The following is a 26,805-nucleotide window of genomic DNA, read 5'->3' as shown; positions in this document are numbered from 1 at the left end:
GCGGGGGCGGTGCCGTGGGCTCTCTATGGTCGCGTCGGATGGATAGAAGGGCGCGGGAGGGGCGGCGCGCGAAGCCTGGTGGGAGCGCGACGGGCGGGCCGATAGCCTACAGCCGTGGACAGACATGGTCCCCGCGGCGTGGGCGCTTCTCCTGCCCCTGCTCGGGCTCCTGCTGCCCGCGGGGGCCCTGGCCCACGCCTGGGACCCCGCCGGCTACCTGCTCTACTGCCCCTGCATGGGTAAGGCCTCCGGGGCCGGGCGCCCCCTGCTGGGCTCCTCCCAGCGGTCCTGCTACTTGGGGCACGAGTCCCAGGGATGTAGAGTCTGGGCCCGGACCAATCCACTCTGCTGAGGGGGAAGTAGGGAGAGCCTCTCTGTGGTCTCGAACCTGTGGCCCGGGAAAGGAGGTTCCCCGACACACACCCCACCAGATTGGTCTCTTTCAGATCCGGGCAGAGTCTCTACCCGGGGACTGGACCAGCCAACTGTGGCCTCAGGAGGAGCCTTCCCTGTGGCCCGGACCAGTCCACTCTGGTCCCCGGGGCGGGGGGGGGGGGGGACGGTGCGGGGATGGGGCACTCGCCGGTTCCAGCCCAATCTGTTGATGTCAGCTTCCCGGGGGAACCTGGCCGGTGTTCCCAGACATCTCCTCTCTGCTGTTCCCCCACACCGCCCTGTGGCTCCCTCTGGACACCCAGGGAGCGGTCGTCTAAAAGCCCTGCCCAACTGCAGAAGTTGGAGATGATGGAGGTTACACAGTCCTGCCTGCTCCTCAGCACCAGCTAGAAGTTCCTTCTCTACTGTGGAGCCCCAGTCCCTTCGTCCCCAGAAAATAAACCAAGGAATTTTTCTGGGACCTTGGCCCCTTCTCTAGAATAATGGCCAGGAAATCTGCTAGAATCTTTAAGTTGGAAGGGACTTTAACCCCTTCCCCTCCATTTTGTAGGTGGGAGAACAGACCCAGAGAGGAAATGACTTGACCAAGGTCACACACTGGATCAATGGCATATCTCCAACTAGAACTCTAGGTTTCCAAAGCTTGGGACAGGTAGCCATGAAATAACTATAGTTTTCTTAATTAAGCATTTTCTTGTCTTTTCCCCTTCTTCCCCCCCCCTCCAAATAAGAACTCTTGCCAATTGAAAATCAGTCCTAGTTGAAAGAGAACTGGATTTGGAATCAAAAAATCTGAATTTAAATCCTGGCTTTGTTACTTATTACCACGACTTTGGACAAGTCCTTTCACTTCTCTGGGCCTTAGTTTCTCTATTTGTAAATTAAAGGAGTCAGAAATACTCTCGTAAGGTTCCTTCTGGTTCTTATCATCTATTTAGCTCACTCTGATTCCACAAACATTAAGTACTTATTCTGTACATGCCTGAACTGTTTCAGTCAGTGCCTCGTGGGTCCCTCTCAACTTGGCTTGTTCATGTTTCTAGGGCGGTTTGGGAACCAGGCAGATCATTTCTTGGGCTCCTTGGCATTTGCAAAGCTCCTGAACCGGACCCTGGCTGTCCCACCCTGGATCGAATACCAGCATCACAAGCCTCCATACACCAATGTGAGTCCTAGGTTCTTTCTCAGCCTTAACCTTGCCATTCAAGATTTTGAGAGAATTTTAAAATTCCACAGTGGGTCTATGGAATGCTCTCTTGCAAACTGGTATTTTGAAGGTTCCCTAAGTTGTCCTTAGGAAACTGACTGTCTAGGTCCACCCTATGGATTGCAACCGTATGTTCTTTTTCCTGGTAATTTGTTTTGTCAGCAGGAAGTATGACTCCTTATGGTATGAATGGGCTGCACTGCGCCATTCACATTTTCACCTTGGCTTACTTGTGGCCTGTGCTGCAAAGATGAAATGGCATTAGTTTAGTCTGTGACCGGGTGCCAAGGTAGAACTTAACTTAGCTTGCATTAAGTTCAAACTCATGACCTCTGGCTCACTAGCACTATATTTTTAATGACTTACTAGACATAGGCTATCAATGCCTATAGACATAGACACAACAATGACTGTTTTTCATTTTCCTCTAAGAGATGGCATTTACTTAAGGAAAAAGGTGGACAGAAAATGGTTCCTCCTTTTTTTTTTTGTTTTCTGTTTTCAGGGCAATGGGGGTTAAGTGACTTGCCCAGACTCTTCATTTTCTCCCCTTACTTTCCCTCTCCCCAATTTTCCCCCATTCTTTCTCTTTCTGTTACTTCTTTTTTCTCTCTTACATCTCTTCTCTCTCTACTCTCCATTTTTTTTCTTTGTCCCACTTCTCCACAATCTTTCTCTCCCCATCTTCCATTCTTGTAGCTGCATGTGTCCTTTGAGACGTACTTCAAGTTAGAGCCACTCAAGAAATATCATCGGGTCATCAGCTTGGAAAGGTTCATGGAGAAGTTGGCCCCGATCCACTGGCCTCCTGAGAATCGAGTGGCCTACTGCTTCGATGTTGCAGCCCAGCGGAGTGCTGACAAGAAGACCTGCCCCATGAAGGTAGGTCCTCGGATGCCTTGGCCTTCACTCCTTCTGACCATACCTAGAACCTGCTGTACTTTTTACTTAGGCACTTCTTTTGTTCACTCTTCCTTCCTGCTTCTTTTCCTCAGTTCAAATGTAGCTAGAAGGAATATTCTGCTAGGGTTCTCTGTGGTTTCTTAAAAATATCATCCAGCATACAGCAGTGTGCCATATGAAATATGGTAGGAAGAGTACTGGACAAGTAGTCAGGAAATCCAGATCCCAGGCCTACTTCTGCCACTAATTCACTGCATGACTTTGCCTGTCACCCCCTCTCTCTGGTCCTACTTCTCTGTAAAATGAGGGAGCTGGATTAAGTGATCCATAAGGGTCCCTTCCAGTTTTGGCATTCGGTGATTGTGCTGACTGCAAATTACTATAATGATTAGGAGTCATTCAAGTCCAGGGCTCAAATCCAATCTGATTCTTTACGGCGGGTACTTGATAAAAATGTTTGTTTAGTCAGATCAGTTTGTATTGCCTTTTGGAAATTGTGATGCTGTAGGGTTGAGCAGTGTGTGATGCCCTTGAGAGCTTTAATGATCGATTTAGACTTTACACATTTCCCATTCAAATCAAACTGACCTGAAGTCCCCATACACAGGGTTTTCAGTCCTACAGTCATGCCTTTGCTCAGACTCTTCCTTCCCCATATCGGTAATGTATCCCTTGAAAGCACAGATCAGGTGCCACCTCCTACATGAGGCCTGTCCTGTTCCCCCCCTCCCCACTCCAGCTCCCAAATGTTAGCACTGGCTTTCTTTTGAAATTAGTTTGTATGATTTTATGTATGCTTAGTATTCGCTTACCTTTGTCGAGGCCATTCAGACATTCATTGTCACCTGGAATTGGATCTCTTGGCATCTCCACACACAACCCACCCCCAGTCTGTTCCTTTTGTCCTTTAAAGGCCCAGCTCCTTCCCATCCCAGCAACTGACTGAATATATCTTTTTGCAGGAAGGGAACCCCTTTGGCCCATTCTGGGATCAGTTCAATGTCAATTTCAACAGATCAGAACTTTTTGGTGGCATCGCCTTCAGCTCTTCTTACAAGGACCATTGGATCCAAAGGTACTAATTGAGAGTAGGGGTGGGAGTGAAGAGGGGTTGGGGATGATCTATTGTTAGAGATAGGAGGTCAGCAGATGGCCAGAGCCCAGTTCTGCCTCACAATTTTATCCTATACCATACAGTTCCTTGGGACTGAAGGGTTAGGTAGCCATTATATCTGTTGAACTTGTGAGGCCCAGAGAGCAAGGCATAACCCACAGCAAAGGGCTGGTGTCCAGAGAGTATCTGCTGTCTAATCTGTTCCCATTTCACAGCCTGACACCATGGGACATTGACCTGCTGTGGAGTTGAGTAATAGTTTATCCCCTGATAAAGACTGTCATAAAAAGAACATTTCATGATCACGTGAACTTGGGTTTCCTGGTCAAGGCGTGAGAATCACTCACCAGTTAACCTTCCTCTTCAGAAGTTAAACTTGGAAGCTGCTTCTATATAAGAAAAAAATTTCAGCCTCAGCTAAGAAAATGATGTCATCCTGGTAATCATCAGATACAGTATAATTAATAAGTGCCCTCAGACATATGGCACTGTTTGGGGGAAAGTAGGTTAGGTGGATAGACAGATATTTATTGAATGTTTGTTTACTGTGTGTTAGAAACTTTCCTGGGAGAAGGAGAGAAGAGCATAAGACATCAGAGTCCCAGATTTCAAGGACTTTACATTTACATTTGAGTTAGGGAGATAAAACTTAAATAATCCAAAGTGGTCAGAACTAAATGCCTCATGGTGATAAAAATTATTTTTATAATGTTGCAGGAGGCAGATGAAAGAAAGATCAAGAGGCCTAGAATGGTCTTAGGAGAATCTTCATGGAGAAAATGAGCCTGGTTCTGGGCCCTAAAGGATAGGAGGGCTTGGGAGGGGCAGCAAGCTGGGACATCATTAGGGGCAAATAGCAGCACAGTTCTGAGACCACTAAATTCTGTTCTTAAACTAACGCCTTTGGTTCAGCGAGACAGAGCAGTGTTTCCAACAAGCTGAGGCAGAGAGATGTATGACTGTCAAAGCTCCTGCTTGTTATTGATGTTAAATGAAGAGCTGTCCCACTAATATCCTCTGCTCCTCGTTACAGTGGGAAGGTGTGGTGAGAGGCTTGGGTTCCCAAAGGCAGACCAGTGAAGCACAAGGCCCCCTGGGTCCTCCCAAGCTTGAAAGACTGAGGATGGGCCTAGCACTCGGCTGTATGTCTGTCTGTGGTCTGAAACCAGCCATACTAAGTCAAAGAGATTCCTCCACCACAGCATCTTGTGAATGCTATCTACTAAGGATCAGAGGGGTGAAGGTGGATGGTGCCGAGAATGCCTATGTCAAGGAAATCATGACTCCTATAAGGACCAAAGTAGGGACTTTGTTGTTTCTTTTTTAATAAACAGATGAGAACTTGTAATAATCACCCATTTATACAGTGCTTTAAGGTTTATGAAGCATTTTCCTCACAACCCTGTGAGCTAGGTTGTGCAAGTATCATTATTCCCATTTTGCAGATGAACAAACTAAGGGCAAGAGAGTTTGTGTCTAGTTCAGTCACATAGCTAGTAAACATTGGAGCCAGGATACAAATGCATTTATCATTCTTCAAAACTACCGCTGTTCATGAGCCTGAACTACTCTTTGGGAATAGTCTTCTTATTTTATAGTCATCCTTCATTTTTGACCTAAACTGAATTTCTATAGATCATTACTGTCTCCTCTGGACTCTGCTCCAAATGACTCTTGGACATTTACAAAAAGCTGATGGCTTCCTCCGCCCCCTTCAAAGTAGGAAATTTGTTTCCATTAAGGAGATTCCAAAGGAGCCTGCCATAGGCCCTGAAGGCCATTTTCAAAGTGAGCCTTGTTAGAATAACTGACCTCCCAGGAGGTTTGCTTTGAGGCAAACAGCTCACTTGAGTATGCAGGTTCTGTTGTATGCCTCATTACTCCAGTCACCCCTCAGATTTCCATAGTCTTCAGTGCCTTTAGCCTCACGGCCCCACTAGTCCCTACTGGGGGAGTCTGGAAGTGGGGGGGGGTACCTGCATGCACACACATCTAGATGTGTATACATATGAGTGTAGATACATAGATGCCTTTTCAGGACAAAGAATAGCCTCTTGGGAGAAGAGCCATTCTGAGAGTCTGTGGTGGGCATGAAATTTGATAAAGAGACCAGCAAATACATTTGTAGGGATAAAGGTGGAGTTTTTGTAATGGTGATGTGTCATGGTATCTGAAAGAGTGCAGGACATCTGGATTTGAGTTCTGGCTCAAGTTATTTCACCTTTCTATGTTTCAGAAGTACCATAGAAATGTGAGTTGTGCCTCTACTTCCTCCTTTTCCTTCTCCAATTCCTCCTCCTCCTCTTCTTTCTCTTTTTTCCTTATTCTCTTTTTCCTTTTCCTTCTTTCCTTATCCTCCTTCTTACCCTTCTCCTTCTCTTCTTCCTTTTCCACTTCCTCCTCTCTCTCCTCTTCCTCTGTCCTTTCCTTCTCCTTTCCTTCTCTGAGCATTAGTTTCCTCATCTACAAAATATGGATGCTAATAATAATTGTATTAGCTTCCTCAGAGGGTTGTTTCAAGGAAAGAATTTTATAAACTGTAAAACACTATTTAAATGTGAGTCATTGTTCTTGTTTAAAATAATAACGTAGCTGTTAAGGGAGAGGGAATGCAGGGATTAGAGGAGAGGAGGGAGAATGGTATTCATAGTAGCTTAAGAAAAAAGGTTCCAGAAACATTCATAAAGGCACCATAATAGTTCAGCTAGAAGATGATCAGGGCTGAGGCAAGTAAAAAAACACCATGGATTTCCTGGCTGTTATTCAGGCTTGCCTCCCAAAAAAGCAACTTTTCATCCCTATCAGAAAAAACTATTGGGCTATTCTAGATGACTTGTCCCCGAACAACAACAAGAGCACTCTCTATGGACATTTTTTGCAAGACAGTGGGCCTCTACCCTGTTGGGGTTTTATCCCCTTGGTCACTGGGCCAGATCAGATCCAGCTAATGGGAGATGTTCCAGATCTGATAAGAGCAGGGAATTTCCAAAATGTACTATCTTGATGACTTCCAAAGTCCCTCCCATCTCTGATACTTTTTAAAGAACCCCTCTGGCTCTGAAATTCGGATTTCTGTGGTTTTAGAAATGTCAAAGTCAGGCTTCCATTAGAGGTGTCTGAGCTGTGTAGAATTGATGATTTTATACTTGCTCCTGGGTAACATCCCCACTGCTTCTAGGGCCTGCAGATGAGTGTAATTCAACAGGAGAAAGAAATAATTCTTTCTTCATTTTGAAAATCTCCAAGAAGCCAATCTGGTCTTTTTAGAAAAAACTTTTTTTAATCCTTCTAAGTTAAAGGTGGTCTTATCTGAAAAAGAGCCATAGACTGGTTCTACACAGTCACATTCAATGAGGCCCTGAGGAAAGCCCGTTTCTTCTCCAAAGGCAGCCCCTTGTCCCTACAACTGAAGTATGTTCTTTATTTGCTGAGCATAAGGCCCAAAGCTCTGTCCGGCGCCACACCCAGGAATGAATTACAACACTACAGACTGGGAGCCAGTATGACATTCACAAGGTTAGAAGACTCCACTGTAAATTTTTAATTATAAAACAAGCAGACAGGATTGTAAATTCCAAGCCACAGACAATAATGCTTTGAGCTCTGCACCTAGCACTCTTATCAGTTCGTTGGGATTTCAAAATCTCTTGTGCTTGTTGCATGTGGTGCGACTTTTCAGCCAGTCTGAGGTCATGGAGCAACTTCATCCATTTCCTGTGGGGGTGTGCTGGAGGCTCGTGTCTTCTCCCTCCACCCATCTCCCTTGAGATGGCTGGGCCTAGGACTCAGACTGCACTCTGCTCCCTCCTAGGTTTCCCCCAGACAAACACCCGGTGCTTGCCCTGCCTGGAGCTCCAGCCCAGTTTCCAGTGTTGGAAGAGCACAGGGCCCTACAGAAGTACGTGGTGTGGTCAGACGAGATGACACAGAAAGGGGAGGCCCAGATCCAGGCACATCTCATCAGGCCTTACATTGGGGTTCATCTCCGAATCGGCTCTGACTGGGTAACTTTTCTACTTACCTTGTGGATCTTTCAGTTCCCTGAGCACAGGCTTATGGCAGGAGTAGCATGAGTGTGTTTGGTGTTCATGGGATTCCCTTTCAACAAAAGAACCCCAGCATGCTGCTCAGTTGTGATCTAACAGTCAACATTTCTCTCCCTGTTTTACAGATGGATAGACTGAGGCAGTAAGAGGTCACACATTTGATATCCCCCAGATCAGACAACAGGCCAGTGACAGAGGGAAAAATAGAACAGGGGAGTCTTGACCCTCCCTCCCTTGTACTAGCTTGTGGATTCTTGTGAAAGACAAATTCTTAGAGACTGGGAAGGATACTTTTTTACTGTATCAAGGATCCATGACATTACCCATGTGGATGCTCTCAATATGGTTTAGATGCAAATTATGACTCCTCTTTGCTGTAGGAAGCAGCTGAATGAGTGGCCGGGGCCAGCCCTCTGTCTGAAGGTAAGGAGGCTATTCCATGGTTGATGGATTCGTGGTCCTGGTGCTAAGTCTGTACTTCAAGCCTTTCCAGCTTGGCAGAAGCTGCCAGAGCCAGTACCCCACTGCCCTTCCTGCCTTGGAAAATCCAGGCCTATCTCTGCATCATGGAGACCTCTGAGCAAGCTGGTATAGAGGAAGAAGTGAGGGATAAGCAGAGATAAGGCCAGATGCCCCCTGAGAGCATGAAAGCTGACCAGATAGATTCAGAAACTTCACAGGGAAGAGTCCAGGAAACCCATAGGAAGGTATATCATTATTTTTTTATTGTGTTATTAGTTTTTCCCCTGTCAAACTATAAATTTTTTAGTTTGAATTTTATATTTTCTTTGGAGATATTTTGATTTCGTGTGTTTTTTTAATTTGTAGACAAAGGGGTCATATCTCTTTAATCCTTTCTTTTCCTCTTATTCCTATCCTTCTTCCCTTCTTGCCCCTTTAGAAAAATGCCTGTAATATGCTGAAGGATGGGACAGCCGGCTCCCACTTCATGGCTTCACCCCAGTGCGTGGGCTATAACCGCAACACTGCCGCGCCTCTTACCATGATCATGTGCCTGCCAGACCTGCAGGAGATCAAACGTGCCCTGAGGCTCTGGGTGAAGACAGTCAAAGCCCATTCCATCTACATTGCCACAGACTCAGAGAGCTATGTCTCCGAAATTCAGCAGCTCTTCAAAGGGAAGGTAGGCTCTCTGGGAGAGAAGGGGGTGCAGTGTAAGACCCTGACCAGAGACTAAGCCCAGTGCCTTCTGTGGAACTGAGACATTTGAGGGAAGGAGGCAGGCTGACAAGGAAAAGACTGGACCAACTCCTTAGGGGCAGGTCTGCTTGTCACTGCTGCTACTTCTAGCATTTCCTGACTCTTTATCCCTTTGTTTGTCCTTCTCTCCACCTGCTTCCCAGGTCCAGTCAGGGGTCTGATTTGTGACAGCTAACTACAGCCAGCATTAATTCTCTCCCTCTCTGACCACCAAGAGGTCTTGTTTATTGTTCTTTCCTGAATTCTGTCATTGTAATGTTCTAATTTTTTCCATATGTGTAAATCCTGTCTTCCCTTACAAGTGAGGGGCTGTGTCTTCTTATGCAAGAAAGAGATGGAGAAGCAGCATCATATAGTGGAAAGAATATTGCAGTCAGGAATTCAAATCTGGTTTAATCAACCAATTAACAGATCATTCAACAAATATTTATGAATTGCCTCCTATGTGCCTGGCACTGTGTTAAGTGACAATTAAGAATTCCTGTTATCAGGAGCCGCTAGGTGGCGAAGTGGATAAAGCACCAGCCCTGGATTCAGAAGGACCTTCGGTTCAAATCTGGCCTCAGACACTTGACACTAGCTGTATGACCCTGAACAAGTCACTTAACCCTCATTGCCCCACCAAAAAAAAAAAAAAAAGAATTCCTGTTATCTTGGGCAAGTCACTTAATGTCTCAGAGCCTCACTTTCTTCCTACATAGCATGGGGATGATAATCACTATATTATCCAACCTTTTAGGGTAGTGCTAAGGAAAGTACTTTGGGTAATCTAATGGTAGTGTCGGTGATAATGACTTACCTTTCTCTGTCCCCCAGACCCAAGCTATCAGTGCCATCCCAAAGAAGAGGGTGGCTTTGGAAGCCCTGTGTTCTACCTTCTTCCCCTTTCCCCTGTTATTAGTGGGTATGTTACAGAAATGGTGGGTTTGTCACTTTTTTAGATCACATGGACTTTTTTTTCCTTTGAGTCAATATAGGATAGTGGAAAGAGCAGATTTGTAGTAATAAGTTGTTCTTGTTTCTTGTTTCCATCATGTAAAAGTCTTCATGACCCTGTTTGATGTTTTCTTGGCAAAGATACTGGAGTGGTTTGCCATTTTCTTCTCTAGCTCATTTTATAGATAAGGAAACAGACAAACAAGGTTAAGTGATTTACTCAGGGTCACATAACTATTGTCTGAGGCTGGATTTGAATTCATGTCTTCCTGAGTTCAGGCCCATCACTTTATCCAGTGAGCCACCTAGATGGTCCATGTAGTCATAAGACCAGGGTTCAAATTCCAGGTCTGTCACTAACTAGCATGACTTGACTCCAAACCAGTGTTCTTATTCAGTACTCCATGCTGACTTTCAATCTGTCTCATGTACAGTATAGGCCTTGCCTCAGAGAGCTTATAGTCATGTTAGAAGAGAAAGAAATTGAATGCATTATTTGCTTCTAGCAGGTAATGGAACACACTCTTAGAAGAGATGTGGGAGGGTGATGCAGTGGATAAAGTACCAGCCCTGGATTCAGGAGGACCCGAGTTCAAATCCAGCCTCAGACATTTGACACTTAACTGTGCAACCCTGGGCAAGTTATTTAACCCTCATTGCCCCACAAAAAAAAAAAAAGAAGAAGAAGAAATGTGGGAGACGACAGGTGCAAAATGTTGGCTCTGCTCTCCTGACATGGTCCCTGTGTTCAGTTTTTCCCAGCTGTTTTTTATATTAAGAGAAGGTTCTGTGAGAAAAGATTTTGGAAAATGATGGTGATATAAAAACCAAAAAGCTTTAGTAAAACATTTTTAAATGAACTTGCATAGCAGTCAAGAAAATATGCCGCTGGAGGCACCAAGGTGCATTGGACGGAACCCAGGACTTGGGAACCTGGAGAGTAAGCTTCTGATCCTAACCGTGCCTCTTAGGAGCTATGTGACCTTGTGTTAGTCACATGAACTTTTCCTCCTCTGGAAAACAGGGATAATAATACTTGTTTTATCGACCTCACTGGGGTGTTGTGACTAAAGCCCTTTTTAAACCTTAAAGAACCATAGAAACACCAACTTGTTCTCATCCTGGAGACGTTCCAAAAAGATCCAGTTTGTAAAGGCATAAGGAGGAAGAGAGCATTTCCAGCAAAGGTGCTGGTGCAGGAGAAGGTTAGGGGCAGCAACAATACCTAATTCCTTCAGGAATGTTCAGGACATTTACCTGGCTGGAGTGGAGGAGGAGTTGTGTGAGGGACTGAGGGAAGGCAGCATTGGAGAAAGAGAGATATGCCAGCTGAACTGGCAGGCTCATGGGTGTGTCATACTGGAAAAGGCTGAAAATTTGTTTGTGCCAAATATGAGGTGGAATCTGATCCTTTGTATTAGTTGTCTTGGCTTTTAAAATTTTCATTCATAACCTCACACCCTAGGAAAGACAATACTGTTGAATCTGACTCTCATTGAAGCCTGGTATTCAAGGCCCTCTACACTAGAGTGCCATCTTAACTTTTCTTATTTATTCTTTTATTCTGAACTGAGAGAGAGAGAGAGAGAGAATGAGAATTTTAACACATTCTAGGAGAACAGGGAAAAAAGTATTCTATGTGAAATTGTAATCTCTGTTCCATACCCCTGGCCTTTTTAAGAGTACATAATAGGGGTGGCTAGGTGGTGCAGTGGATAGAGCACCGGCCCTGGAGTCAAGAGTACTTGAGTTCAAATCCGGCCTCAGACACTTAACACTTACTAGCTGTGTGACCCTGGGCAAGTCACTAGACAATTGCCTCACTTAAAAAAAAAAGTACATAATATATCCTACAAGTTACTTTCAAAACTGTCCTGCTTGTCTGAACTTCCTTCTGTTCTCTTCTGGGCATTTCTTAAGTGACCCTCTTTGGGGGGGGGGGGTGTCGGGGCATCACTATTGCTAATCTCCTCTGCCTCTTCCCCATAAGAAAGAGGAAAAAAAAAACAACCTTTGGAACAAATAAGCCCTTGGTCATGTCAAAAAATCTGTGTCTCTGCACCTTGTGTCACTCACTTTTGTCAGGAGATGTGTACAGTGCTTCATTAAAGGTCCTTTGGAGACATGGTTGGTCAGTATTTTAATGAGAATTCTTGAGCTTTTTCAAAGCTGACTTTCTCTACACTGCTGCTGCCTGTATTTGAATTGTTCTCCTGGTTTTGCTCTCACAGTTCAGGATCCTTTGAAATAGTCTCTTTCTTCCCTTCTTACAAGGCAGTGATGGTCTATTACATTCATATCCAATTTGTCTAGGCATTCCCCTGTTGTCTCAGAAGCTAAGGCACCTCTTAGATTCTAGTTCTTTTCTCTCCCTCCCCGGCACCCTCCACCCCTTTAATCCTTCCTTCAGGATTAGGAAATTTGTTTTGCTTGTGACTATTCCCTCCTCAGTATTATCTTCTCTCTTAACCCCTCTCTGCCCTCCCCCACTTCTCACTTGTTTCCCTGTTGAGTCTGAGTTTGGTGTATTTCTACACCAAACCTGGTGTGTGTTTTTATGCCAACCATTACCTTTCCTCCTTTATCTCATATTACTCCCTTTTACAATCTGTGTCTTGCCTGACTGCTCTTTTTTCTGCCCTACAAACACACCTTGCTCTATCCAACCTCGTGTGCCTGGAATGTCCTCCTTCTTCTTCTTGACCCACCCATCCTTTCAAGCCCAACTCAAATGCTACCTTCTCCATGAGGCCTTCTCTGATCCCCCCTTCCCTCCCCAAGAGAAAAATTGCCTTTCTCCTTTTAGACTTTACATAGTACTTGGCTCATGCCTTTTTAATGCCCTGACCTCAAGAGTTTAAGGACTTATTTGTCTTCATAGAAGATCTCCTGAATTTGTTAGGATGACTTTTTCTGGTTCCTGTGATATCTTGCAAGTGCTAGTGAAGCACTTTTTCCCTCTTCTCTCACTCTCACTAAATGACCAGCCTGATTCTTTTTCTGATCAAACATGGCGATGTCTCCCAGGTCTCCCAGTCCCTTAGGCTCAAAGCTTAGGAGTCATCCTGGATTCCTCACTCTCTCTCCCCCACTACACCCAAGCTTGCAAAGGCCAGTGGGTTTCACCTTTTCAGCATCTCTCAGTTATGCTCCTTTCTCTCCTCTGACACTTCAGGCCCTCATCACCTCGCTCATGGACTGTTGCAGCAACCTGAGGTGGGTCTGCCTGCCTTAAGTCTCCCCCCACTCCAGTCCGTCCTCCATTCAGCTATTAAAGCGGTATTCCTAAAGCACAGGTTTGACCATGTCATCCCCCTATCTGATATACTCTAGTGGCTATCTGTTGTTTCCAAAATCAAATACAAGCTTTGATTCAAAAGGTATAACCTAGACCCCCCCCCTCCACCTTCCCAGTCCTTACACCCTTCTCCCCAACAGGTGCTCCTCAATCCGGTGACACCAGCCTCCTGGCTGTTCTTTGAACAAGACACTTCGCTCTCAACTCCTGGCCTTCTCTCCTCTGCTCTGACTACTGACCTCTGGCTTCCTTTAATTCTCAACTTAAAGCCCGGGCCTCAGCAATCAATCAATCAATCACTAAGCATTTACTCTATGTGCCAGGCACTGTGCTAAGTGCTAAGGTTACAAAAAGAAGCAAAAGACAGTCCCTGTCTTCAAGGAGCTCACAATCTAAATAAGGGAGATAACACACAAGCAAATCTATGCAAAACAAAACAAGCTATCTGTTGGATAAATAGGAAGTAGTTAAAAGAAGAAAAACACTAGAATAAAGAGGTATTAGGGAAGACTTCCTGTAAAAAGTGGGATCTTAGTTGGGATTTAAAAGAAGCCAGTGGGCAGCTAGGTGGTACAGTGGATAGAGCACCAGCCTTGGATTCAGGAGGACCTGAGTTCAAATCCAGCCTCAGACACATAACACTTACTTACTGTGAGACCCTGGGCAAGTCACTTAACCCCAATTGCCTTGCCAAAAAAAAAAAAAAAAGAAGCAGCCAGTGAGGTCAGTAGTCAGAGCAGAGGAGAGAAGAGCATTCCAGGCATGGGGAACATCCAGAGAGAAGGCCAGGATTTGAGAGCAAAGTGTCTCGTTCAAGGAACAGCCAGGAGGCCCTTGTCACTAGATTAAGGAGCACCTGTTGGGGAGAAGGGTGTAAGGATTGGGAAGGTAGGGAGGGTCTAAGTTATAGAGGGCTACAAATGCCCTCTGAATCAAAGTTTGTATTTCATCCTGAAGGCAATAGGAAGCCACTGGAGTTTACCGAGTAGGGATGATCAGACCTGCATTTTAAGAAATCACTTTAGTAGCTGAATGGAGGATGGACTAGGGTGGGGAGACACTTCAGGCAGGCAGGCAGACTCCCCAACAGACAATTACATCATCCAGGTATGAGGTAATGAGGGCCTGTGCCAGAGCAGTGGCAGTGTCAGAGGAGGGAAGGGGCTATGTTCTAGAAGCTTTCATATGGGGGGGAGGTGTGGAGTTGAGGGGGGCACCTAAGTTGCACATTGTACGTGCTTAATAAATGTTTATTAATTGATTGATCTTTCACATAGTCTCCCAGGTGCAAGATATTATTGGCTATATAGTGCCTGTTTCCACCCACCATGTGGCTTACTGTTGCTCTTTAAGACTCCTGCATCTGATTCTTCTGAAATTGTGGTATTGTGTCATTCAAAGCCAGGAGAACATTGCACTCATCATGTGTTATGTGTGGCCCTTTTTTATGTTTGTGCCTTATTCCCCTGCTAGATGGTAAGTAAGCTCCATGAGGTCAAAGACAGCATCTCAGCTAAACTTTGCATCTCTGTCATCTGGACATAGTGCTCTGTGTAGCAGGCTCTTTGTTAGAGGTCATTAATTCAGCTGTTGGAATGAATTGTCTCCAGGTCCCTTGGATTAACCTGCTCCGCCTCTTCCCCCTACAGGTGAAGGTCGTGACCCTGCAGCCTGAAGTGGCACAGGCTGACCTCTACATCCTTGGCCAGGCAGACCACTTCATTGGCAACTGTGTCTCTTCCTTTACTGCCTTTGTGAAACGGGAAAGAGACTTACAGGGCCGGTCCTCTTCCTTCTTTGGCATGGACCGACCCCCGAAGCTACGGGATGAGTTCTGATCTCCCACCTTCTCCCCCAGCAGTCAAGGCCATGGATCTGGTAGCGGTGTCATCTGGCCAGACAGTCAAGTCAAGTCACCAGCCTGCTTCATCCAAATGCTGGGGAGGAGAAAGGTGGCCGTGTCTAGTGTCTGGTCTTAACCCAACTGAATTCCAGGATATAAGCTACTTTCTCATCTTACCTGCTGGAGACCAGCAAGCAAAATACCTCAAATTGCAAGGGCTTCATCTCAGAAGAGAGCTACCTTTGCAATCCATTTATGGGTAATTCCTAAACTAATCCTCAGTATCAGGCATTGAAATACCCAGTGTCTGCCCTATTTCCCTGTGCTCCTCCGTCTTCATCCTGCTGTTTCTTTAAGGGGCTCCTGGGTAATTGGCATTCTGTCATTGAAGTACAGTGGTCCTCCTGGTTCTCTAAGCATCCACTGGCAATGGAATGTAATGGAGAGGGAACTAGATTTGGAGGTACTGGCTTTTCTACTTAGAAGATGTGTGACCGGGGCAGCTAGATGGTGCAGTGGATAGAGCACCAGCCCTGGAGTCAGGAGTACCTGACTTCAAATCCAGCCTCAGACACTTAACACTTACAAGCTGTGTGACCCTGGGCAAGTCACTTAACCCCAGTTGCCTCCCTAAAAAAAAGAAGATGTGTGACCTTGAGTGAGTCACCTCAACTCTATGTACCTCCCTTATCCCATCTAGAAAATAAGGGTGTTGGCATAGGTGACTTCCAAGGTCCCTTCCCGCTCTAACTCTATAATCTTCTGAGTATCTCCTGGATTACAGATTTTCTACTTTTAATACATGACCAGCCTAGATTTTCCGCTCCACATAACTATTTTTATAACAGTAGGGGGCATTCATACGGAGACCTAAAGTGGCCTTAGTGGTGCAGGCAGATGAGAAGCTGAGACAGGTTTGCTGACTGAAGGGGGTTAACAGCCTACACCATGCTCACCAAAGAGGACCCTTTGGTTGCTTGTCACCTCCCCTCCTGCCCCTGCCTTTCTGCATTATCATGGTCACCCCTCTTTTTGTGGTTCTCCTCTTTGTGAGAGTCCATGTGCACTGACATCCCACAAGGGCCATTCATTGCTTTGCCAGAGCAAGCGCTTTGGAAAGGTCACTGACCTCTAACCCAGCCTCTCAGCACGAGGAGTTTGCTCCCTCTGGGCTCCAGAGTGCTGACCAAAACTTTGTGCTGCTTCCTGCCTGCCTTCCTTTGCACAGTGGGCTCTGAGGCTGTGGCGATGGGGTGTGGCAGCCAAGACACAAGTGGCCCAGTCCCTGGGTGGAACTTCCAGATCTTGCCTCTCAACCTTAAGTAACCCTCGACATCCTCCTTCCCTCCCCCTAGCTTCCATCCCTTTTGTAGAACCTGGGAGATTTTCTCCCAGAGTTCTGTTTAAATCTGGAGGAAGTCACTCCCTCTAAGCATATTCTTTATGACTACGGTGTTATACAATCATCCTGCCCACTCCCCAAGGGTTGAAGGTTTAGCTAGATGACTTATAAAATGCTCAGATTTTGACACCTAGAGATATCCTGTACACCTCCATCTCTACTTCTCCTTGGTGAAGGTAGTTGATGTTGGGAGTTAGGGAACCTCACAGAGGAACCCCAAGCTTGCCACCCATCACTTTGGTTTTAACATTGACATTCATCTTCTGGGGCAGCTAGGTGGCGCAGTGGATAGAGCACCAGCCTTGGAGTCGGGAGGACCTGAGTTCAAATCCAGCCCCAGACACTTAACACTTACTAGCTGTGTGACCCTAGGCAAGTCACTTAACCCCAGTTGCCTCACTAAAAAAAAAAGAAAGAAAGAAAGAAAGAAAAGGACATTCATCTTCTGAGGAGGAGTTTGATTCCTCTTGTACAGTGGAAGTGATTTGTAGAGGTCACAACCTGATCAGGGGACTTGCCTTAGGATGCCAATCTGCGAAGGGAAAGCATGCAGGAAGATGAATTTGTAGTGCTCAGATTCCCTTAAATTACAAAGGGGCCTTAGGAAACCCTCCTGAGCAAAGAAGAGCCCCTGGAAAGGAATTTTGTAATTTAAAAAAAATAAAATACAGCCATACATTTTTAAGTCTTGAGTAAATTATCTGAATGACCATCTCTCACACCTATCTTCCTGTCCCCCTGTCCCCAGCCAGCCAGGCAGATTAAAAAGCTGGCAAACAGACCTAGCAACCTCTTCCTGTCCAAACATCTGCTCTGTCCCAACATACTTGCCCAGAGTAAGGTCACAAGAACACACCTGCTCCACACTTAAACTTGCACAGCTCAGTCACTGTCTGAATCATTTGTGTAACTCACATTTCTGCAGGGCTTTTACCGTTTATAAAGCTCTTTCCTCACAATCCCCCTGCAAAGGAGGCAAAACGAGGCTTAATATCTTCCCTTTACAAATGAACACACTGAAACCCAGAAAGATGAAATCACTTGGTCAAGGTCACATGATGAGGAGAGACTCAAACCCAGATCTTTGGTCTCCAAATCCAATGTGCTCCAATTTATCAGTGGATAAATATTAACTGGCACTAGCTGTGTTGTATTAGACAATATTTAAATTATGGGCCTCAGTTTCTTCATCCATAAAATAGGTCTACTAACATTGCCCTTTGTAAGTTTATAAGGATAAAACAAGGTAAGAATAAAACACTGTGGCTATAAAGTAAGGAGGCTGTTTAAAACCAAATCAGAATTGAGGGAGGGGGTAGGTAGACTGCAGCATATCACCAATGATGACTTAAGAAACAAAAAAAAAAGATCACAAAAGATATCAAAGATATGTCTGCCTGGAAAAGGCAGTGGACTGCTTGTGTTGTAGGAATGGGGATAAGAAGTCACACCCGTATCCATGAAATATCAAAAGACCCAGAGGAGAGCCTCTAGCTCCTTGGTCCTTCAGAGAAGATTTATGAAAGGATTTGGTAAGGATAGAGACTTTAAAAAAAAAGGAGGATATACCTCATTTAAGCTCTGAAGAAAGGGAAGTTCTTTCAGTCAAGAATCTCCATCTCTCTACTCTGGACATTTTCTCTAGGAAGTTCCTCATGCATGAATTTTATCCCTCCCTCTTCATTTCTGGCTTTCAGATTCGTTCAAGTCCCAACTAAAATCCCACTTTCTTCATGAAGTCTTTTCTGATCCCTCTTAATTCTAGTACTTTTCCTCTATTGATTTTGGGGGGGGGGGGGGCAATGAGGGTTAAGTGACCTGCCCAGGGTCACACAGCTAGTAAGTGTCAAGTGTCTAGTGTCTGAGGTCGGATTTGAACTCAGGTCCTCCTGAATCCAGGGCTGGTGCTTTATCCACTGTGCCACCTAGCTGCTCCTCTATTGATTATTTCTTACTTATATAGAATTTGTATATAGTTATTTACACATTGTCTCCCCATTAGATTCTGCGCCCTTTCACATAGTGCTTAATGAATGTTTATTGACTGATTCTACTTACTCAATTTCCTTATCTGTAAAATGAGGTGGTTGGACTAAGTGAGTGAATGAATGAATGAATGATCTTTGTTTGTTTGGGTTTTTTTGTTTGTTTTTCGTGGAGCAATGGGGGTTAAGTGACTTGCCCAGGGTCACACAGCTAGTCAGTGTCAAGTGTCTGAGGCCAGATTTGAACTCAGGTCCTCCTGAATCCAGGTCCGGTGCTTTATCCACTGCGCCACCTAGCTGCCCCCAATGAATGATCTTTAAGAGCCTTTACAACAATTTATGAGTTCATAAGGCAGAAATAAGGTAGGGGGAGCAGCTAGTTGGCGCAGTGGATAGAGCACCGGCCCTGGATTCAGGAGTACCTGAGTTCAAATCGGACCTCAGACACTTGACACTTACTAGCTGTGTGACCCTGGGCAAGTCACTTAACCCCAATTGCCCAGCAAAAAAAAACAAAAAAGAAAGAAAGAAATAGGGTAGGGAAAAGAGGCAATAGGGTGGGAAGCAAGTCTATTCTAAGAAATGGAGGAGGATGCAATATGAGTAAAGTATCACAGGATGTAGAGCCTGAAGGAAGACCATCTAAATCAATCTCATTTTGTAGATAAGGAAACAAAAGTAAAACCCATAAAGGGGGAGTGATTTGCCCAAGATAGTTAAGTTCCAGAGTTGGGAATTCAGCCCAGACCATCTGCTTCTATATTCAATGCTCTTTTCACTATACCAGACTGTTGAGTTTACATGGAAGTAAGAGGCGGGGAGAAGAATATTGAGAAGTTGAGTTTGGCTGAAATTTGGAGTGTCTGATAGGAACCAGTATGAAAACACCTTGAAAAATCAGATTGAAACTACTACTGGGAGGGACCTCGAATACCAGGCTAAGGAGTTTGGCTTTGATCCCGTAGATACCTGGGAACCATTGAATAATGATGAGACATTACATCTGAGCATAAGAAATATGATTGTTTGCAGTGCAAAAGGTGGGCTGGAGGTGAGAGGGCCAATTAGGGGCTATTTTAGTGTTCTTAGGTGAGAGATAATCAATACTTTAATTAGGAAGATTCCAGTTAAACCAACATTGATTAAATACCGTGTGTAGGGAGCACTCTTTCATTGATATTGGTCTACCCAAGGAGTAGAGAAGAAATGGTACTTATCCAAATGGAATTCACTGCCTTAAATAAATAAGCAACGCCCTCCCCCTGAAAGCATCCAGTTAGAATAGAGAGATATCATAGAGAGGAATATCAAGATACATGCGGTAAAAATCCAAGATGAGGGGCAGCTGGGTGGCACAGTGGATAGAGCACCAACCCTGGAGTCAGGAGGACCTGAGTTCAAAGCCAGCCTCAGACACTTGACACTTACTAGCTGTGCGACCCTGGGCAAGTCACTTAACCCCAATTGCCTCACCAAAAAAAAAATCCAAGATGACATATTTAGTTCCAATAGATGTCATGTGTATAGCCCTTGCTGGGCAGGGGGGGGGGGGGGCTCGAAGAACAAAAGTGGGAGGGAGCATGTGTCCAGGAGAAATTGTGATTGGCTGAAGGTCATTCTGAGCAAGGGACCAAAGAAAGGTGATAGGGTCATAGATTTAGAGCTGAAAGAGATCTCAGAAATCATTTAATCTAACCCCCTTATTTTTTACACTTAAGGACATGGGTTTGAAGAGGTTAAATGACTTGCCTGAAAACCACAAGTATTTATCAAGTGGCCCGATGCACTCTGTACTGTGCTAGTTACTGGAGATTTAAATATAAAAATGAGGCAGACAATCCCTGCCCTAAAGAAGATTACATTCTACTAGGGGGATGCAACATATTCACTACTAAGTACAGGATACAAACCAAATAGTGATGGAGGTGAGACCCTAACAACTGGGGGAATCAGGAAAGACTTCTTGAGGGAGGTGGTGCTCCACCTGAGCCATAAGGGATGCCAAGGATTCCGAGAGGCCAAAGTCAGGATGGAGAGCATTTGGGGTATAAAAGACACCCTGTGAAAGGGTACAAAGGCAAGAGATTAAATGCCATCTACAGTGAAAAGCAAGTAGACCTCTTTGGCTGGAGCTCAGAGTACACGAGGCAGGAAATGCTGTGTAATCAGCCTAGAAAGAGAACCCAGAGCTAGATGATGAAGGACTTTAAATGCCAAAAAGAAGAGTTTGTATTTTTCCTTTTTTTTTTTTTTTTGAGGCAATCGGGGTTAAGTGACTTGTCCAGGATTAAACAGCTAGTAAGTGTCTGAGGCTACATTTGAACTCAAGTCCTCCTGATTCTAGGCCCCAGTGCTCTATTCATTTCACCACCTACCTGCCACTGTATTTTATCTTAAAGGCAATGGAAAGGTGCTCTGGAAGTTTCTGGAGCAGAATGACATGAGCTGGATCAAGCCTTAGAAATATTAGTTTTGGGGGTGGCTAGGTGTCACAGTGGATAAAGACCGGCCCTGGATTCAGGAAGACCTGAGTTCAAATTTGACCTCAGACACTTGACACTTACTAGCCGTGTGACCCTGAGCAAGTCACTTAACCCCCATTGCCCTGCAAAAAAAGAAAAAAAAGAAAGAAAGAAAAGAAATATCAGTTTTGCAACTGTGTGGAGGATGATTTGAAGAGGGAAGAGACTAGATGTAGGGAGATAAATTAGATGATAATTACAACAGAATGGGGAAGAAGTGATTAAGGTGATTTTATTGTGAATAGAAAGAGCAATTATGACAGTTTTTAATGAGGTAAAGTAGATAATATTTGGCAAATGACTAAATATGGGGTGTGAGAGTAAAGAATGGAGTATGACTCCTGGGAATCCCATCCAATTTGTCATCTGTTTATTACTCACGAGTGCAGGTAGCTGGTGTCACAGTGGCTAGGATGCTGGGCCTAGACTCAGGAAGAGTTGTGTTCAAATCTGGCCTCAGATACTTACTAGTGACCCTGGGCAAGTCACTTAACTTGTTTGCCTAGAAAAGGCACCTATTTCTAAGAATTATTGTGAGGATCAAATGAGACAATTTTTTTAAAAAGCACTTAGGACATAGTTCTATTTAAATGCTTATTCCTTTCCCTTAGGCACAGGTAGTTAACTGGCAGATCTGGCATTTGAACACATGTCCTTAGAGTTGGGAGGAACTTTACCAAGTTTTAAATCTGTTATTTTGTTTAATCCTCTCAACAAGCCTGTGATATAGACAGTATAAAAGTGATTGAGGGGCAGCTAGGTGGCACAGTGGATAAAGCACCAGCCCTGGATTCAGGAGTACCTGAGTTCAAATCCGGCCTCAGACACTTGACACTTACTAGCTGTGTGACCCTAGGCAAGTCACTTAACCCCCATTGCCCCGAAAAAAAACCCAAACAAACAAACAAAAAATGTGATTGAGACCAACAATGTCAGTGGTATAGGAAATCCTTGGTAAGAAAGTACCCTATACTGATGCTGATTAATACCTTCTCTGTAACCTAGTTTCAGAGTCTCCTGGGGAACTAAGTCAAATGACTTGGCCAGGGTCACGCACCAATAATTGTTAGAGATGTATTTCTGTAGGACTTCCCTGACCCCAAATCTTTCTATTCACAACTCCATTCTGCCTTTTAGTATAAATAGCAACATCCTTATTTTATAGAAGGGGAATCTGAGAAACACTGAGAGAAGTGACTTTTCCAAGGTCACCCGTCAAATTAAGGACAGAGTCAAAACTCAGACCAGGTCTTTTAAGTCTAGTGCTCTTTGAGAGATCTGCCTATCATCAAGGCTCTTAAACCATTGATTTGGGGGGGGGGGTGTTTGAATTTTAAATTTTATTTATTTAGAATTTTCCCCAAGTTACATGTGAAAACAAATTTTCACATCAATTTTCTAAAATTTGGTGTTCCAAATTCCCTTCCTCCCTCCCTCCCCACAACTCCTTAAAAACTCAAGCAATTCGATACATGTTCGGTCATGCAAAATATTTCCACATTAGAACTAACAAAAAAAATTATACTTTAATCTGTATTCAGATACCATCAGTTCTTTCTCTGTAGATGGATTGCATTTTGCATAAGTCCTTCTGATAGCACCCTGCTCATCATTTCTTACAGCACAATAGTGTTCCATCCTAATCTCATCCCAACGATTGAAGTTTAAAGGTGATCTAAAAGGCTCTCCATGGCAAGTACATATGAGCAGATAGAGGGGGAGTGATATTCACATGTCAGTCCTGTCCCTCACCAATGTGGGGGAAAGGGGTTCTGTTTGGGTACCAAGAGCCCTTGAGAGAAGTGATCCTCAGAATTGGGAAGAATGGGGTTCAGGTTCTGCTTCTGATAGATGTTCTCTATGTAATAATCCTGGGCAAATCATTTCTCAGTGCACTTTCTCAGGAACTACAGGGTGCAGAATAGTTGCTGATCTGCACTGGTAAAGAGAATTTCCTGATTGGTAATGCCCCATACCAGCAAAGTCTCAGGCTTGGACAAAGAAAAAAGACAAAAAGACAAAAAAAAAACCATGCAATCTGATTTGAGTGGTTATGACCCCGAACAAGTTACTATCCTTCTCAGAAACCTGTTTCCTTATCTCTAAAATGGGAGTAATAATACTTGCCCTATGTCTCCTTTGGAGGGATGTTGTGAGGAAAGCACTTTGTCAACTAAGCAGGTAATTTAAACTCTGAGTCTCAATTTCCTCATCTGTAAAATGGGGGTAAACATCTTCTCACTACTTACTTCACAAGGCTGTTATAAGGGAAAATGTTAGAAAAATTAAGGAGATAATAGGATGGTGGAGCAGTAGATAGAGTGCCAGGCCTGGAGTTAGGAATATTCATCTTTGTGAGTTCAAATCTGGCCTCACTCCCTAGCTGGGTGACCCTGGGCAAGTCACTTCACCCAGTTTGCCTCAGTTTTCTCATCTGTAAAATGAGCTGGAGAAAGAAATGGCAAACCACTCCAGTATCTTTGCCAAGAAAAAAACCAACAATACCCAAATGGAGTCATGTCAACTCGTGTGCAACTGAAATGACTGAACAAAAATAATAACAAATAATGTAGAAGTTGGAGTTAGGAAGACTGGGGTTCAATACTGCCTCAGACATTAGAGGCCGAATGAAATAAAGCACTGGAGTTGAAGGTGAGAAGCCCCAGTTTCGAATCTTGCTTACTGGCCTTGTGTCTCAGGAAGTCACTTAATCTCCCTGTGCCTCAGTATCCTCATCTATAATATGAAGATATAATATAATATAACATGAAGGGCCTCTCATGTCCTTTCAAATTCTGTCTAGGATCCTAAGATTTATTAGCTGTATGACCTTGGGCAAGTCACAATTTCTCTGAGCTTCAGTTTCCTGTCTGTAAAATGGGGTAATAATAGGATTGTGGTGGATCAAATAAGGCAGTGTCTGCAAAGCACTCTACAAACCTAAAGATCCTATATAAGTGTGAGTTATTATTAAACTCTAAAGCACCATGGACACGAGTTATTATTATTAGTGAGCTGATTACAGCCTTGCTAGTAAGTTCAAAGAATCATAGTAGTTCAATAAAAGAGCTTCCACCAGCCTGAAAACTTCTCCCCACCCCCACCACTCACTACAATCTGCCTTGTCAGAGTGGTGATGACAGAGAAAAACAGTGGCCTGAAGGACTGTGGATTATGTTGTCAATGTTAATTCAAATTCTTGCCTGAAACCTGATTTATTTCAAGCCCCAGGCCTTCTCCTTCAAATAACATTATTTAAGGGCGAGCAGGCTCCGTTTGCTTCAGCATCTAATCCATTATTAAGAGTCTAGGATGTGGGGCCTCTCAAGCCTCAAGTGAGGACCCCATGCAGAACTGAGTAAACACCAGGAGGGGGACAAACAAAAGAGATTTCCCAGAAGTTCTCCCCATCCCCCATAGCTAAATCGCTCAGCAAGAAGAGGGGAAACAATACCCACCAGCACGGTGAATCTCCAGGCACCTTGGTTGAGCAAGCCCCATTTACCCTCCCGATGTGATATATGGGACATGCTGAGGTTCCCCCTGCCCCCAAAAAAAGATCTCTCCACCCACCTCCTTTCCCTTCCCTTGCCCATTCCCCAATCAACTGGGACCTGAAAACCCACCATTAGAGATTCATTCCTTTGGATTATTAGTCTTCAAGAGTTCCCTATTAGAATGTAAATACCCCAGGAGGTATAACTAAAGAAGCTCTGAGCATTGCCGAAGTCTGTGATGATGAATGCTACATTTAGACCTATAAATCCTAGAATACCAGAACTGAAGTGACTTCAGAATTTAGAAGATAGAATGTCAGAGCTGGGAAGGAGCTTAATTCATAAAATGTGGAAAGTCAAAGCTGGAAGTTATGTTAGAATATTGAATGTTAGATCTGGGATCTGGAAGGGACCTTAAAAACTATTATTTTTTTCCGATTTTTTTTTTCGGGGCAATGAGGGTTAAGTGACTTGCCCAGGGTCACACAACTAGTAAGTGTCAAGTGTCTGAGGTCAAATTTGAACTCGGGTCCTCCTGAATCCACGGCCGGTGCTTTACCCACTGCCACACCTAGCTGCCCTCTAAAAACTATTTTTACAGTGGAAAAAACCCTCCAAGGTTTAAGGAGGGTAAGGGCCTTGTCAGAGGTTCCACGGTGGAGTCCAAACCTAACCCCACTCCCCTGCAGATGCCTGGCCCTGTGCTTTTTCCCCCAACACCTGTACAAGAAGTGTCTCCCATTTCAGCCTCCTTCCATACTAAGCCCCAATACTTTTGCCACCTATCCCCAACTTTAAAAAGTTTTTCACTTTTCTCCCTCTCTGGCACCCCTTTCAACTTCCAAGATCTTTGTCTTTCCTATCCTTATGACCTGAATTATAATCATAGTTCACAGTTAAATATCACTTTAAGGTTGGTAAAGAATGTTTGGCACAGTGGAAAGTGCTAGACTTGAAGTCAAAGGACGCAGATTCAAATCCTCAAGTGGCTACCTGTGAGACTGTGGACAAATTACTGGGCCTCACTTTCCTCATCTTTAAAATGAGAGAGTTGAACTAATCTAGACTAGATAAGGTTGGGGCAGCTGGGTGGCGCAGTGGATAAAGCACTGGCCCAAGAATGAGGAGAACCTGAATTCCAGTCTCACCTCATACACTTACGAATTGTGTGACCCTGGGCAAGTCACTCAACCCCAATTGCCTCAGACATCAGGGCCATCTCTAGTCATACTGATTTATAATTTTTTTTTTTTTTGGCGGGGCAATGAGGGTTAAGTGACTTGCCCAGGGTCACACAGTTAGTAAGTGTCAAGTGTCTGAGGTCAGATTTGAACTCAGGTACTCCTGAATCCAGGGCCAGTGCTTTATCCACTTCACCACCTAGCCACCCCCCATACTGATCTATATCTTGCCACTAGACCCAGATGGCTCTGGAGCAGAGTAAGGTTAGTGACCTTGCACAGCCCTCCCTCACTTAAATCCAATTCACCTCCTGGTCATGACATCACCATCCTTTTTGAGAACAAAACACAAGGGGCAGCTAGGTGGTGCAGTAGATAAAGCACTGGCCCTGGATTCAGAAGAACCTGAGTTCAAACCTGGCCTCAGACACTTAACACTTACTAGTTGTGTGACCCTGGGCAAGTCACTTAACCCCAATTGCCTCACCAAAAAAAAAAAAAAAAAGAGAGAGAGAGAATGAAAGACAAACAACAGGATAAGGTTCCTTCCAGTTCTAGGGTGATGATCCTTTGATCATTTGTTCTCCATGACAGTCCTGTGAGGTAGCTGCTATTATTACCCCCATTTTATAGATGAGGGTACTCAGAGAAGCACAGAGGGGTTGAGTGACTTACCCAGCTAGTGATGAGTATTTAAGGTGGGATCAAACTCAGATCTTCTCCACTCCAAGTCTAGAACTCTACCTACCATGTAATTCATTTGCATTAAGATACTGGTTATGGGGCAGCTGGGTGGCGCAGTGGATAGAGCACCAGCCCTGGAGTCAGGAGTACCTGAGTTCAAATCCAGCCTCAGACACTTAACACTTACTAGCTGTGTGACCCTGGGCAAGTCGCTTAACCCCAATTGCCTCACTAATAAAATAAAAAAAAAGATAGTGGTTATTTATGTATTACCAATTTCCTTGGCATCTGTATTTTGAATGCAAGAAGATTACAATGACTCTTAGCAAACTTCAGAAGGTAAAGTCTGGTCTTACCTGTAGGCAAAGCAAGTGGGCACATAGATGGTATGATTTAAGCAATGTTGGGGAAAGTCCTAATACCCTGCATCTTCCCCCATGATTTACTTTTTACTGAGAGGCAGCCTGAATTGGTGGGTAGAGAGAGCTGTCTTTGAAACCAGGAAGATCTGAGTTCAAGTTCCATCTTTGTATTCTGACTATATGACATTGGCAAATCTCTAAGCCTCTA

The 26,805-nt window shown here is 44.4% G+C and overlaps 1 protein-coding gene across 1 annotated transcript; it reads left to right on the top strand.

Annotated features, from left to right (window-relative positions):
- Positions 1-80: 80 nt before the first annotated feature.
- On the top strand, positions 81-17,051 carry POFUT1 (protein O-fucosyltransferase 1). The gene is made up of 7 exons (XM_043982691.1): positions 81-239; positions 1,440-1,561; positions 2,303-2,485; positions 3,469-3,581; positions 7,432-7,624; positions 8,568-8,810; positions 14,771-17,051. Exons 1-7 carry the CDS (start codon positions 125-127, stop codon positions 14,957-14,959), a joined length of 1,158 nt encoding a protein of 385 aa, XP_043838626.1. The 5' UTR covers positions 81-124; the 3' UTR covers positions 14,960-17,051.
- Positions 17,052-26,805: the final 9,754 nt, after the last annotated feature.

The sequence above is a fragment of the Dromiciops gliroides genome, chromosome 2 (genome assembly GCF_019393635.1).
Source record: "Dromiciops gliroides isolate mDroGli1 chromosome 2, mDroGli1.pri, whole genome shotgun sequence".
Classification (NCBI taxonomy): domain Eukaryota; kingdom Metazoa; phylum Chordata; class Mammalia; order Microbiotheria; family Microbiotheriidae; genus Dromiciops; species Dromiciops gliroides.
This window is presented reverse-complemented; position numbering and strand designations above follow the sequence as displayed.

Excerpts from the sequence above, each read along its gene's own strand:
- POFUT1 (XM_043982691.1), top strand. The coding sequence starts at position 125 with ATGGTCCCCGCGGCGTGGGCGCTTCTCCTGCCCCTGCTCGGGCTCCTG. Across the intron at positions 7,625-8,567 it reads TCCGAATCGGCTCTGACTGG|AAAAATGCCTGTAATATGCT; the intron begins GTAACTTTTCTA and ends TTGCCCCTTTAG. Across the intron at positions 8,811-14,770 it reads AGCAGCTCTTCAAAGGGAAG|GTGAAGGTCGTGACCCTGCA; the intron begins GTAGGCTCTCTG and ends TTCCCCCTACAG.